Source organism: Microtus pennsylvanicus, chromosome 9, assembly GCF_037038515.1.
Source record: "Microtus pennsylvanicus isolate mMicPen1 chromosome 9, mMicPen1.hap1, whole genome shotgun sequence".
In the NCBI taxonomy this organism is placed as follows: domain Eukaryota; kingdom Metazoa; phylum Chordata; class Mammalia; order Rodentia; family Cricetidae; genus Microtus; species Microtus pennsylvanicus.
Genome location: NC_134587.1, coordinates 68,202,298 through 68,215,976, shown reverse-complemented (window position 1 = coordinate 68,215,976; position 13,679 = coordinate 68,202,298). Strand labels below are relative to the sequence as shown.

The 13,679-nt window shown below is 41.4% G+C and overlaps 2 protein-coding genes across 2 annotated transcripts in view; both read left to right on the top strand.

Moving 5' to 3' along the window:
• The window catches only part of LOC142857022 (disintegrin and metalloproteinase domain-containing protein 5-like), a 75,586-nt gene extending 65,166 nt beyond the window's left edge, over positions 1-10,420 (top strand). The window contains exon 21 of the mRNA XM_075984640.1: positions 10,348-10,420. Coding sequence (XP_075840755.1) covers positions 10,348-10,420 — 73 coding nt within the window. The remainder of the gene's footprint in view (positions 1-10,347) is intronic.
• Positions 10,421-12,129: 1,709 nt separating this feature from the next.
• LOC142857021 (A disintegrin and metallopeptidase domain 3-like) overlaps positions 12,130-13,679 on the top strand; it is a 28,737-nt gene continuing 27,187 nt past the window's right edge. The window contains exons 1-3 of the mRNA XM_075984639.1: positions 12,130-12,187; positions 12,541-12,623; positions 13,264-13,319. Coding sequence (XP_075840754.1) covers positions 12,130-12,187; positions 12,541-12,623; positions 13,264-13,319 — 197 coding nt within the window. The remainder of the gene's footprint in view (positions 12,188-12,540; positions 12,624-13,263; positions 13,320-13,679) is intronic.

The window sequence follows — 13,679 nt, the reverse complement described above, 5'->3', positions numbered from 1 at the left end:
GGGAAATAAGAATAAAAAGATGATGAAAAACAATTTTGGAAATCAAGTACTAGAATAAGTTATTAATTTCAAAAGTAGAAACAACTCAATAGCACAGCACCAAAGCAATGCTACTGCTAATGACAATAATAACTCGATTGTCAAAGCAGGTTAGTTACTTAAATAGAATTTTCACTAGAGCTGACTCAACCAGCCATCCAAAGCAAACAAAACCAAGGAATGCTTCCAACTTCATAACTAACTCTTTAATGACCCAAGTAAAAAATGAGGACAGAAGCCTTCAGCACACCATCAGCCAAAGAATGCAGGCAGATGGCCGGCAGGTGTAGGAAGCGATGCTCAAGACCATAATCAGCAGACATGCCTATCATGGGAGGCTTCACATCTTCGTGGAAGGCTCTTAGCAGTTAAATGAACTCAGATTTAGGATGTTACAGTGATTTCATTGAGTTACTAATCAATGGAAATGAAGCTTCAAACATTAAGATAAACAAATTCTGGAGTCATGGACAGCACAGCCTCACGATGAGCAAGACTGTATACCGCACGGAAGCATCTGTTAAGCTTGACCCCACGTCACGAGCTTCATCATAATCAAATAACAATTTTGTAGTTTCAGCTGGCCATGAATTGCTGATAACTCCATCTCAGCCTGGTGGATTAACTGTTTCCTTTGCTGTACAGAAACTTTTAATTTCTTGAAGTTCCCTTTGTGGATTGTCGGCTTTAGTTCCTGAGAGCATACAGTTCGATTGAGGTTGTCCTCACCAATGCCTACATCCTGAATTTGTTTCTCTACTTGGGCAAAGTGAGAGATAAGGAGCTGATTTAATTCCCTTTGATACAGATACCCAGCTTGACCAGCATTGTTTATTGAGGGTGCTATCTTTTCTCCTTTTTATATTGTTTGAGAATTTCATACACGCATATAATGTGTTTTATCAAATTACCCGCTCCTCCAATTAGTTCCCAATCCACTCACCACATTTCTCCCCCAACTTCATGTGCTCTCTTAAAATCCAAAGATTTTATCTATGTGTGCAAGGGTGTAACTTCTCAGGAGCTGCACCCCCCAAGAAACCTTGCCCCCCCCAATCTGGCCGCCGTTAATTGCCTGTTGCTCCTCAGCTAGGGTGGGACTTCATGAGCCCCTGGACCCTCTATGCTGGATTTCCACTGCTTTGTCTTGTATAGGTCTTGTGTGTGTAGCCACAGCCTCTGTCATGCTGGGCAAATATTGTTTGGCACCAGACGCACAGTACCTGGTTGTTAAAATCTGTGTTTCTTTTCCCACGGTTGTCCCTGAACCTTGAGGGGAGGGAATGGGATACTGATGTCCTATTTTGAGCTGAACACCTCCATGGACTTTTATTTTCTGAATATTGACAAATTGTGGGTCTCTGAGTTAATCATCTACTACAAAAAGAAGGTTCTCTGATATGGGTTGAGAGATGCACTATGGGAATGATAATAAGAAATTATATTACCACATCGACTTAGCAGATAGTACTAGGTTCTCCTTGAGGGCCTATGAATTAACGGTTCATGATGGCGGGGGGGGGGGGTAGTTAATGGCACCAAGCATGAGTTCTATTGTATGGAACAGACTTTAAGTCCAAAAAGAAAGTGATTTGTTACTCCTATAAAATTCATGCTACTATTGTACCACAGGACATGTCTTACCAGGCCTGTTGCTATGGTAGCTCTTGGACATCATAGCTTGGTAAGATTGTTGAATACTTCTGTTCCCTGGCAATGTAAATCAAACCTTCCAGCACTATGAGCACTAGTCAGTAGGGATGAAACTTTCAGGTCTGGACCAGTCTGATTTCTTCATGTCCCATGACTCCCGTATGCAGTGTCTTCAGCAACAAAGTCTTCCCATCAAGGTCTGGAGGACAACCAGGAGCCATGGCAATAGCCTGTAATGTTTGGGAGGGTCCGTGGGACTCCACTGGCCAATATCTCAAAAAGAGGTGACCCATACCTGCCATTGGGCTTTTGCTGGTAACTTTTGGTATCTGGGAGAGGCTTGTCACCCTTGCTGTAGGACAGCTTCATTTATACTCATTCTTCTCTCTCTCTCTCTCTCTCTCTCTCTCTCTCTCTCTCTCTCTCTCTCTCTCTGTGTGTGTGTGTGTGTGTGTGTGTGTGTGTGTGTGTGTGTGTGTGTGTATTAGGATGCTTCTACAGTAGATTTCTATATGGCAATCACAAAGTTGTTTAGTGTTAGGTATCCCTCCCCATTTTCCTCATCTGCATTGCTCTCTTGTTCCCCACCTCACATATCTTTTCTGGTTCCATTATTCCCTTCCCCTTTCATACCACCTGCATCCTATCTTTCTTCCCTTGAAAACCTCTTTCATTCCCTTGTCCTGTTGCTACCTTCTTGATTTCTATGGGAACTCCAATTTAAACACACATATCTAAATATTCAAAGCCAGCATATGTGTATTAAGAGAGAAGATAGGATGTTTGTCTTTCTGATTCTGAGTTGCCTAACTCAGAATGAATATTTCAAACTCCATTTCCATTGTGTGTATGCACCACATTATCTAGTCCCCTGCCAGTTCCATTTCACAGCCATTATGAATAATCAGAAGTGAGCAGTTATCTTTGTAGTATTCTTCGGGGATATTCTCAGGAGTGGTTTAGCTGGATAATATGATAAACATGTGTTCATCATGGAGGGGAGGACATCTACACTGATTTCCATAGTGGATACAACATTTTACCCTTCCACCAGCAGTGGATAAGTGTTTTTCTTTCCCAATATCTATCCAGCTGTGTGTGCACACGTGCGTGTGTGCGTGCGTGTGCGCAATCAGTCATTTTGGCTGGGCAAGATGGAATCTCATAGTAGTTTTAGTTTGCATTTCCTTGATGGCTAAGGACATTGAAAATTTTAAATTATATCGCTCAGAAAGTTTTATTTCTTCTTTTGAGTAATCTCTTTGGTTCCATGTCTCCAGTTTTAATTAGGTTGCTTTCTTTGTGTCTAGAATTTTGAGTTTTTTTATAAACCAGATAACAAAGATTCTGTCAGATATAGAGCTGGTAAGGAATGTTTCCCATTTTGTGGGCTGCCTCTTCATTAGAATGATGGTGTCCTTTGCTGTGCAGAAGCCTTTTAGTTTCATGGAGACCCACTTGTCAGTTGTTGGTCAATGTTAACATGGTCCTGCTAAAACACACCCTTTCCTATGTCTATAGATTAAAGCATATTCTCTGTTTTCTCCCTTACCAGATTCAAGGCTGAGGTCTGTTCCAGCCTTGTGAAGGATGAAAGCTACGGATCTAGTTCCTTCTTCTACATGTTGCTTTTCAGTTTGTTGAGAAACATTTGTTGAAGGTGTTGCCTTTTCTCCAATATGTATTTTTCGCCTCTTTGTCAGAAGTTAGGTGACTGAAGAATATAGTTCTTCTATGTGGGTTTTTAGATCTATTCCACTGACGAATGTGCCTATTTTTATGACAGTTCAATGGTGTTCTTATTACTATAGCTCTGTAACATGACTTCACATAAATGATTATAATATCTCCTGTTTTTATTATTCAGGACCCTTTTGGCTGTCCTTGGTCTTTTGTGTTTCCATATAAAATCTAAGATTGTTTTTCAGTTTCAGGGAAGAGTTGCTTTGACGTTTTGATGGGAGTTATACTGTACCTGTAGTGATGATTTTATTATACACATAGTTCAAAAAAACCCCTCACACTGAACATTAAGAAGTTGTCCACTATCAAACATATCAAACAGCACTGAACACATCATATTTTAGAATAAAGCTACTGAGTTCTATTTGACACAGAACCTAATGAATAGCATCTGACATGAAGAAACATTAAATAAACTATAAAGAAATAGGGGGCATGACTTATATTTACAAATGAGATAACTGCTTGGCCCCATCAAATCCCCAAAACACATCAGACTATTGCCAAGGCTACTGGATACTCTTCAAAAACTGATGATATGGCCATATTACTGAAGACAAAACTTGTGTATCTCATGCAATGCAGAGAAGTTGAGCTGTGCCTAACTAGAGCCTCTACTCCTCCTGGAATATATTCTGCATGTTACCAGTGGAGGAAGGTGAACACCAACCTTGCTGCAAACCCTTGATCTACAATGGTGAACTGAATGCATGATTGATACACTGATGCAATTGTAGCACAAACATTTTGGGAGTAATCAATCAGTTGTCTGATTAGATTTAAGACCCACTCCAGGAGATGGAACCCATGCCTGACACTGATTGGGCGGCCAAGAATTTAAGACCACATAGACCATGGATCTAAGGGAAAACTAGCTACTATTCTTCTGCTAAGACCACATAGACCATGGATCTAAGGGAAAACTAGCTACTATTCTTCTGCTAAGACCACATAGACCATGGATCTAAGGGAAAACTAGCTACTATTCTTCTGCTAAGACCACATAGACCATGGATCTAAGGGAAAACTAGCTACTATTCTTCTGCTAAGACCACATAGACCATGGATCTAAGGGAAAACTAGCTACTATTCTTCTGCTAAGAAGATGCAGCAATAAAATGACTCCTAAGCAGTCTCCTAAATTATTTGGGAACTAAAACAGAGACTCAGAACTGGATAATGTGCAGAGAGTAAGAGACCTTGGAACACTCAGTCAGAAATGGTATGTCTCTATCAAATCCCTCTGATCAAAGCTCAGGGAGAAATGTAGACAAGGAAGTAAAAAGCTATCAGAGCCAGAGGGGATGGATGACTCCCAGGAAACATTGTCTTCCAGACACAACAGGACTGACATATAAATGAACTCATGAAGACTATGGCAGCATGAACAGGACTTTCCCAGATCCAAACCAGACAAGGTTCCAGTGCTGAAAGCTCCCATTCCAAAACAATAAACTATCTCTAATTAACAACCACTCACCTAGGACAAATTAGTTTCTCTAAGGGAGTCTTACTGGGTTACATCTAAATGAGCTGTTGGTCAAAGGGGCCCCAAGGAAACTCCCAAACAACTCAGCCTATTTCCAATGCTATTGGTTAACTCACTGCTTGTGATCTGGCTTCTCCCACAGCGCCCCTCTAGCCACAAGTGCTGCTATCCAGAAAGAAGAGACTTCGGCAAGACCATGAGAAACTGGCCTTTTAGTCAAGAAGAAGAGGGAAAAAACAGAGACCACAGCTTCTCTCCTCCTTCTGCAGAGATGACTGAGGTCTTGAAACATGCAATAATAAACCATCTGTGCCTGAGTGGATGAACCTAGGTCTGGCGTCTTCTCTGTATTATCAACTCCATTTCTCTTTGATCTGCACTGGAGAAACAGTGAATTCATGCTGAGCAGACTAGGACTGGACACTCAAGAAGCTGTCACGAGATCCCTCTGCACCCTAACTACCCAAAGTCCCGCCCCCATTTCCTCACTCGGTAGGATGACCTCACTCGTCTTTTCTGCCTCCCTGTAACCTCTGAACCTCAGACATTTGTTTGCCTGAGAAGAAATCCAATTCCCGTTTGGCTATCTCTTTGATATCTCTTCTGCCATAAATGCTGAGCTATGCCAAGCAGTCTGTCAGAGGAACCGGAGAGATGGCTCAGTAGTTAAGAGTCCTTGTTGCTTTTCCAGAGGACCAGGTTCGATTCCCAGCAACCACATGACAGCTCACAACTGTCTGCAATTCCAGTTCCAAGATTCTGATGCCCTTCCCTGGGCTCCACGGGCACCAGGCCACACTGTGCACAGATACACACCCAGGTAAAACACCCATACAAGTAAAAGTTAAATTAAAAATGATTAAGAGAAGATTTATCGTAAAGCTGGGAAAGGAAAAAGTCCAGGGCTACTTTTCGGGATAGCTCTCTTCCAAAGTCAAAGGCTTATTCATCAAATTTGCTATAGCTCAGGCCACACTGAGTGGCTCCCCTGCGGCTGCTCACGAAGCACACCAGCACATTGAGATTATCAAAATCTCCAAACTCTCACAAGTCAGGGAAAGTGACTTAATTAAATTGTTGATAGATTTAATTTATTTACATAAATGGAAGCCACCACTCAAAATGTAATGATTCCTAATCCTTATCGTAATTTTCCCTTTGTCCTTGAGACGAGGGTGTTTGCACCTTTGTGTTGGAATGTCCTCTTTCCAGTTCTACAAATATCAACCAGTGGCTTGCAATCAATCGTTCTTACTGAAATTGCTAACCACATTGTGTTCCTTTTGTCCCCACGGAAATGACTGTATATTCCCCAGCATGCCATTGATTGTAGGACGGATCAGCTCCTCTCTGTTTAATGTTGTCTACTTTTGAAATTACATTTGTTTATTATGTGCATAGATGCACACATGCATGCCAGAGTATATGTGTAGAGGTCTGAGGACAACTTGTGCGAGCTCATCACCCTCCTCCTACCATCACTATGCAAGTGTGAAATTAGGCTGGGCACTTGGGAGGCAGAGGCAGGAGGATCTCTGTGAGTTCGAGGCCAGCCTGGTCTACAAGAGCTAGTTCCAGGACAGGCTCCAAACAACAGAGAAACCCTGTCTCAAAAAACCAAAAAAAAAAGTGAAATTAAAGTACAATAGGGTATTATTTCAACATTTAGCACCATTAAAGAAGCAATAAAATAAGGGTGGTGAGATGGCTTTCAGGTAAAAGTGCTTGCCACAAACCCTGACGACTGCAGGCTCACAAGGAGGGAATAGACGCTCACAGGTTGTCCTCTGACCCCCACACACGAGGCCATCACCACACGTACAGCCATTGCCATGTTTGTGGCACACTACACAATAAATAACAAGTGATTTTTTTTTGTTTGTTTTTTGAGACAAGGTTTCTCTGTGTAACAGCCCTAGCTGTCCTGGAACTAGCTCTGTAGACTAGGCTGGCCTCAAACTCACAGAGATCCGCCTGCCTCTGCCTCCAAAGTGCTGGGATTACAGGTGTGCGCCGCTGCTACCCTGCTAACAAGTGATTTTAAATATGAATCGTAGTAACTTATAGCAAGAATTTGGAACAGCTGTGAATCACATCCGTAGTTATTTGGGCAAATCATTTGGAGGTTTCTCATGAAGTTAAACATATGTTGACCTTATGATTTCCCCTTTTCCTACTCTTCTGTATTTACTTAATGGGAAAGAAAACATATTGCAATACAAAGATGACACATAACACTTTATGATATTATTATAATAGTAAAAATGACTTGCATGGATATCCATAAACATACTGAGTGGATAAACAGATTGTAGTACATCCATACAATGGAATGCTACTTAACCCTAAACAGGAAGACTATTTTGATACATAAAACACAGAGGAATCTTAAAATACTTAATGCTGTATAAGGAAATAAAAACATAATATGTTCTTTATTATTACATGTATATTTTAAAAATAAAGCCTATAAGCCGGGCGGTGGTGGTGCATGCCTTTAATCCCAGCACTCGGGAGGCAGAAGCAGGCAGATCTCTGTGAGTTCAAGGCCAGCCTGGTCTACAAGAGCTAGTTCCAGGACAGGAACCAAAAGCTACGGAGAAACCCTGTCTTGAAAAATCCAAAATAAATAAATAAATAAATAAAGCCTATAAATTTATCGGTACTAGCATAAACCAGAGCAGTTAGACTTTAAGTGTACAAATTATCTGACTTGGCTGTATGCTCATGACTTGTAAGAAAAGGAAAATGTACTGGGCAGGACCTCTAAAACCATCACAAAATTGGATGGCTATCTGCAATTTTGGCTCCTAGCCTTTCACTTTTCACTGGGAATTTTTTTTTCTTTCTTAGACACATTTTGATGTTAAACTTCTAGCAGTTTTATTGGATATCTTTACTAGTTTTGTACCAGGGAATTTTTTTTGCAGGATCTATTTCAAGAAAACTGCTTGCCTTCTGCCATCTCTCTCTCTCTCTCTCTCTCTCTCTCTCTCTCTCTCTCCCCCCCCCCTTACCTACCCATCCACTCATCTACCTACCTACATTTCTAATGTTTATGAATTCTTTGAAAATTTTGTAGAGTATATTTAGATCATATTCACCTCCCAATCCCACCCCTAACTCCGCCCATATCCACGCCACCCCTGTTATGTCTTAAAAACAGCCCACGGAGTCCAATTTGTGCTGTTCATAAGCTCATGGGTGTGTAGCCATCCAGTGGAGTGTAAAGAAAACCGAGTCTCTTTCTCCTTATTTACCAAACGTGAAATTGCATAGCAAAGTGTAAAACTGACTCACAATTATTCACGTTCAAGATGAAGAGAATTATTCATTCTCTTCGTCTCTTGTACATATTTGGGGGAAGATGAAGTGTGCTCTTCCCTTTTCTGCTCCTCTATCTACTACCAAGAATATGGACAGGTGGAGGAAGAGCTGCTCCTTCTCTCCTTTAGAATATCAACTTCCCCCATTGCTGCCTTTTCTTCTCTGGCCTTTGATCATAACAATCATGGCTGGTACCATTCCCAGAATATTTTTGCCTAACCCAAAGAGCGCATTCCACATTCCTACCGGACAGTTTAAACTCTACTCTACCCAACCCAGTGAAGATGTAGTGGCATGTGATTAGGGAAGTCTTTCTTTCCTTACTGGATTCTGTAGACTTCAGAGAACAATTGATAACTTTAGGTAGCCATTCTTATCACCTGTTGGTAGAATATCTTTGCTTTGAAGTTAAAAATGACCCTGTAATCTAGGAATTTAGTAACTATATCTTCTAAGATGGATGGAAGTTTCTTATTACATTATTTTCTAACATTTTCTTCTTTTCTCCCTTTACCCCTGGTAGGATTTTTTCCTTCCTAAGTTGCATTCTTTTGGCTGATAAGAAAAATGTAACTTCCTCTCTCATCTGTGTACCCTTCACCTTTCTTCCTGAGCCCTGGCATGGTGATTCTTCCAGCTTCTAGCAAAGGTCATTTTCTTGATAGCAAAATGCACCCTTAGATCTCCCACAAAGGAATATTGCTGCCCTGTGGGAAGTATGGAAAGATGAGGCCACATCAAATCCCTAGGACATCAGTGGCTGCCTCAGTTCTGAGCAAGGTACACGGCCTTCTGAGGGATGGCATTCACTCAGTTGCTCAGGAAGACAGTGGTGGTGTTCTGCTGGCTCATTTTATGTCAAATTGACATAAACACAAGTCATTTTGGAAGAGGGGGCTGCAATTGAGAATGTATTCCCACTCAATTGGCCTGTGGGCAAGCCCGAGGTGCATTTTCTTGATTGGCAATTGACGCACGAGTGCCCAGTCCTCTGTGAGCATTGCCACCCCAGGACTAGTCGTTCTGGGTGCCATAAGAAAGCAGTCAGAGCAACCTGTAGGGATCAAGCCAGTAAATAGCATCCCTTTATGACTTCTGGATCAGTTCCTGTTTGGGGTCCTGCTCTGAGTTCCCTCAGTGATAGCCTGTTACCGGGAAGTATGATATAAACCCTTCTATCCCCAGTTGCTTTCGGTCACTGTGTTTCATCTCAGTTTAAGGAATGGAAAGTGTGGGTGTGTCTGTAAAGTGAACTATCAAAAAGCTTTATTTTCATTGTACAGTTTTTCTTGATGCGATTATGGTTACATGGAAGTAAATGTGATTAAGTTGCACGCCGCCCTTTCCCATACACACATACACATGTCATCTGTGTGTATCATGTCTTATCACAAGAAAAGCCAATGCAAAAGAACGCATGTGGGTTCTCCTTATAAAAGCTTTAAAGTTTGTATTTAGTATTTCTATGTGTATGCATGTGCCTTCATAAGTTAGTATGTATGCATCATGTGTGCCCAAGAGCCCTTGGAGGTCAAGAGGGCATTGAACCCCCTGGAACTGGAATTACAGGTTATTGTGAGCTGTGACATGGATGCTGGGAACCAAGCGCAGGTCCTCTACAAGAGCAGTAAATGCTGCCACTTCGCCACCTTATCTTCTTGTTAAAGTTTTTATAGAACTTCCCAAAAATCTCTAAGTATTTTAAATATTACACAATATCTTATCTGTACTCCACACCTCCTCCAAAAGTAATTATTTTAATAAAATCTAGGAAAGAGGATAGGAAGAGCAATAAGGGGATATAGTAAATTGTAATATATAGTTAATAGATTTAAAATATGGAAGACACAGTATAGTCTATGGCAAGATGTTACTATGACATTCAACCATCTTGAGTCATAATAAATTGGTGATACACATTTAACATTCCACTCTACTCTTGCCTAGCTCTCCCTGCACCATGTTTATAGATACCACTTTCCCCGTGTATTTGTTAAACCATCTCGTCCACTCTTGCCCAGCTGCTTCTAAAGAGCCTCACTAGATTTAACGTCATTGCTTAAATCCCACACCCCTTTGTTCTAACTCATCCTCAGCTCACCTGCGAGCCTGCCAATCACACCAGACTCAGAAAGGACACTGACCGTCTTTGCCATGAAGAAGAGCTAAAGTCTAGGGATGGAGAGAGCCCCGTCGGGAACGTATTGCCAGGTCATTAAGCCCTGTCTGCTCAGCGAGGTGGTCTTGGTTCCTGGGTTTGAGTACACCTTTGTGGTCACCTCTAAGAAACACCCTTTAATAAAGATGGTGACTACCTACAAAATTGATTGCATCTGTACGGCTATAAAGGAATGGGATTTCTCTTTGACTTTAGTCTGCCATAACCTTCTTGGATACATTTAATAAATGTAAAACACACACACACACACAAGTTTTATTAAGAAGAGGACTTTGAAGGCTAAATGAGAGATTTATTTTTCTCTGCAAAAGTTTTTATTTTCAAAGATTAAAAGGTAAGTATCCTTCACCGTTTTCTTTTCTCCTCATGGGTTGATATCTGTGGTCTGAGTATGTATAGTTCTCCTCGTGAGTTGGCATCTGTGGTCTGACTATGCTCAGTTCTCACTTCCATTTTTCATGACTGATCTCATGTCCAGATTATTTTTTGGGATAGAAATGTAGCACTATTAAAACTTTTGGAAAAAGTCATTTACTAATTGGGTTATGCCTCGTCATAAATGTGACATCCTTCCTGTAGTCACTATTGAGTGACGTAGGAAAAAAAAAAGAAGCTGTCTCCATGCATTCACACAAAACATCATACGTCTTACTTGACTCACATAATTTTTAGGAAGAGCACCTTTTGCATACATCCGCCTTCCTATTTGTACCTGACTTAGACACAAATGCAATATTTATCATATTTGATGCTCCATGCCTATTGCTTGTTGGCTTTCAAAAAGTTCAAGATTGAGCTACATTTAAATAATTGAATGCTTGTAGTCAAACACCTTGAAGGGCATCTATGTTAATCGGGTGAAACCACCAACAATGTTGAACAATAAACTTGTTTCTGATTTTGGTTACCTTGCTAGCATCCATAGGATATAATAAAATCATGAATAACTACTTAGCACCTATCATAACTTTCCTGGCCTATTTTGAATTTCAAAAACGTATGAAGGTACCAGCCAGGAAGTTCTTATTTTAGGAGCAACCATGTAAAAGCCCTTATATAGGATTTGCTGTCAATGATTAGGTGATTTATTTTTCAGAATATGAAAACCATCTGGCCTTATGAAATACTGAAACATTAAAATAAATACGATATATAACACAAACAAGAGCAAATTCTTCTGTAAGCAAAGGTCCAATTTTTCTTGTTATTAATAGTTAGCTCCTGCAGCTATCTCTTAAGCCAGTTAGATGTTTAATAAGAATTAATGAAGAAAAGTGTTTGGATTTTTTATTTTCTGTTTCCTTTTACAAAGTGGGAAAGGTATTCATTTTATTTTACATGTTAAAAAACTGCATGTAAAGGCATGCAAACCGAAGCTTACTCAGAATAAACAAAACAAAACAAAACAAAACCTGCTATTAGGTGGTTGGAGACATTGCTTATGCCTTAGAAGGATGCAAAACTCCTCCTGAGTCCTGCCCTCATGTGGGAAGGTTCCCAGGCATCCTGCGGCATCTGCGGGCAAAATGCTGGTCCCTGAGGCACAGAGCTGCTGCAGGGCCCACGTTGCTGGACTTCCTGTTCCTGCTTGGCTCTGCCTCTCCTGCTTCGCAAGAGCTCAGGCGCAGGGGCCGCGAGCTACCGCTGCTACCACCGTTGCACCAACTGCCATCACTGTGGCAAAGCCAGCGGCCACACCATGCTGTCTTTGTTCCTGGTCCTCTCATGCCTGGGCCAACTCATCACTGCGGACCAGGGTAAGTGAAGACGCTGCTGGGCAGAGGACCACCTGTCGACAGGCCCCCTGCCATGCTGGCTTCAGAACAAGGTGCCCAGAGCCCACCCATTTCCAGGGTCTTGGGGTCCACCTCTGTCCGGTGGTTGGAGGACTTAGCCCAAAGCCCATTGACCCTCATTCTTTATACAATGTTCAGGAGAACATGCACAAAGTGGTCCGCAAAGTGGGAGGAGACAGAGATGATAGAGAGGGAGTTAGATAGACAGAGGGGCCCGCATGTCCCATGTGTTCTCCCATTGGCTAAAGGAGAGCTTAGCCAAGAGAGGATGTCTACTGTGCGCTGGGGTGTCCTCACTGTGTCCCTCTCTCTAGACTCTGAAACGCCTCTTCTGCGGATCATAGTGCCACAGAAAATCGAGAGCAACATCAAGGATGCCAAGGAGCCAGAAACACATGTAATTAAGAAACTGGGTTTTGGGGGAAATGACGGGTATTAATTAGGACTTTGCTTCTGACCCACATCAGTGAATTCCTACACAGCCTCTTTAAAATTCTGTTTATGCCCAATTGAGTGATCTAAAGACGGGTGGTCCGGGGAGGGGCAACTATCCTAGCTCTCTCTCTTTTAACAAGTAGTGTATGAACGCTGCACTACTGTTTCATGTGAGACTCAGCTGCTGTGCACGGCTTACTGAACTCAGAGAAAACACGCACAGTAATCTGTAGTAGAAGGCATTTGTATTTTATTTGTGACAGTACAGGCGACAGTGGTAGGTGAGGAAAATGTAGCTTATAGTTTTGGGGGTTTGTGTGTGTGTTAATTTGCTAATTCAATAGCAAATGATTAGGGGATTTGGGATGAGGGAATAAAGCACGAACTGGGAAAGGTATATATGTGTTAAAAGCATGAGAAATAGTAGATACTATATTGTGGAGTCATTTCATTTGGGGATATATAGGCTCTAATGTCTGGTCTTATAAAATGTGTCTATACATAAACCATAGCTTGTTACTTTTAAGGAGCTGACATTTCTAATAATGGCTTTATCTCTCTCTCTCTCTGTCTCTGTCTCTCTGTCTGGCACTTTGCTGCAGGTCAGTTACTTGATCAGAATTGAGGGCAAAGCGTACACATTCCATCTTGAAAAACAGTAAGTTCGTAAGTGCTTGCTCCACACAGCTGTTTCCAGTTGCCCTTCTTCAACCACTCCCTAAGCTGAGCATAAAGACACCATTCGCCCAGCATGCTCTGTCTTTAATATTCATGCACAATGGAGATCTTAAATCCAATATTCTACATTCTAAGTTAATGATGTCTTAAGACACATCTGGTAAATGAGAATGACCAAAGTCTTTAAAGCATATCTACGCATGCAGTCATGAAAGGTACAGTTGCTACCTGCCCACATGTAACTTTGCACCTGTGTACACTGTTTTGCATAGCTACAGGATTTCAAGCATCTTATTTAGTATACTACATAAGCCTTAAAAAATTGGAAGTCAGGCCAGAA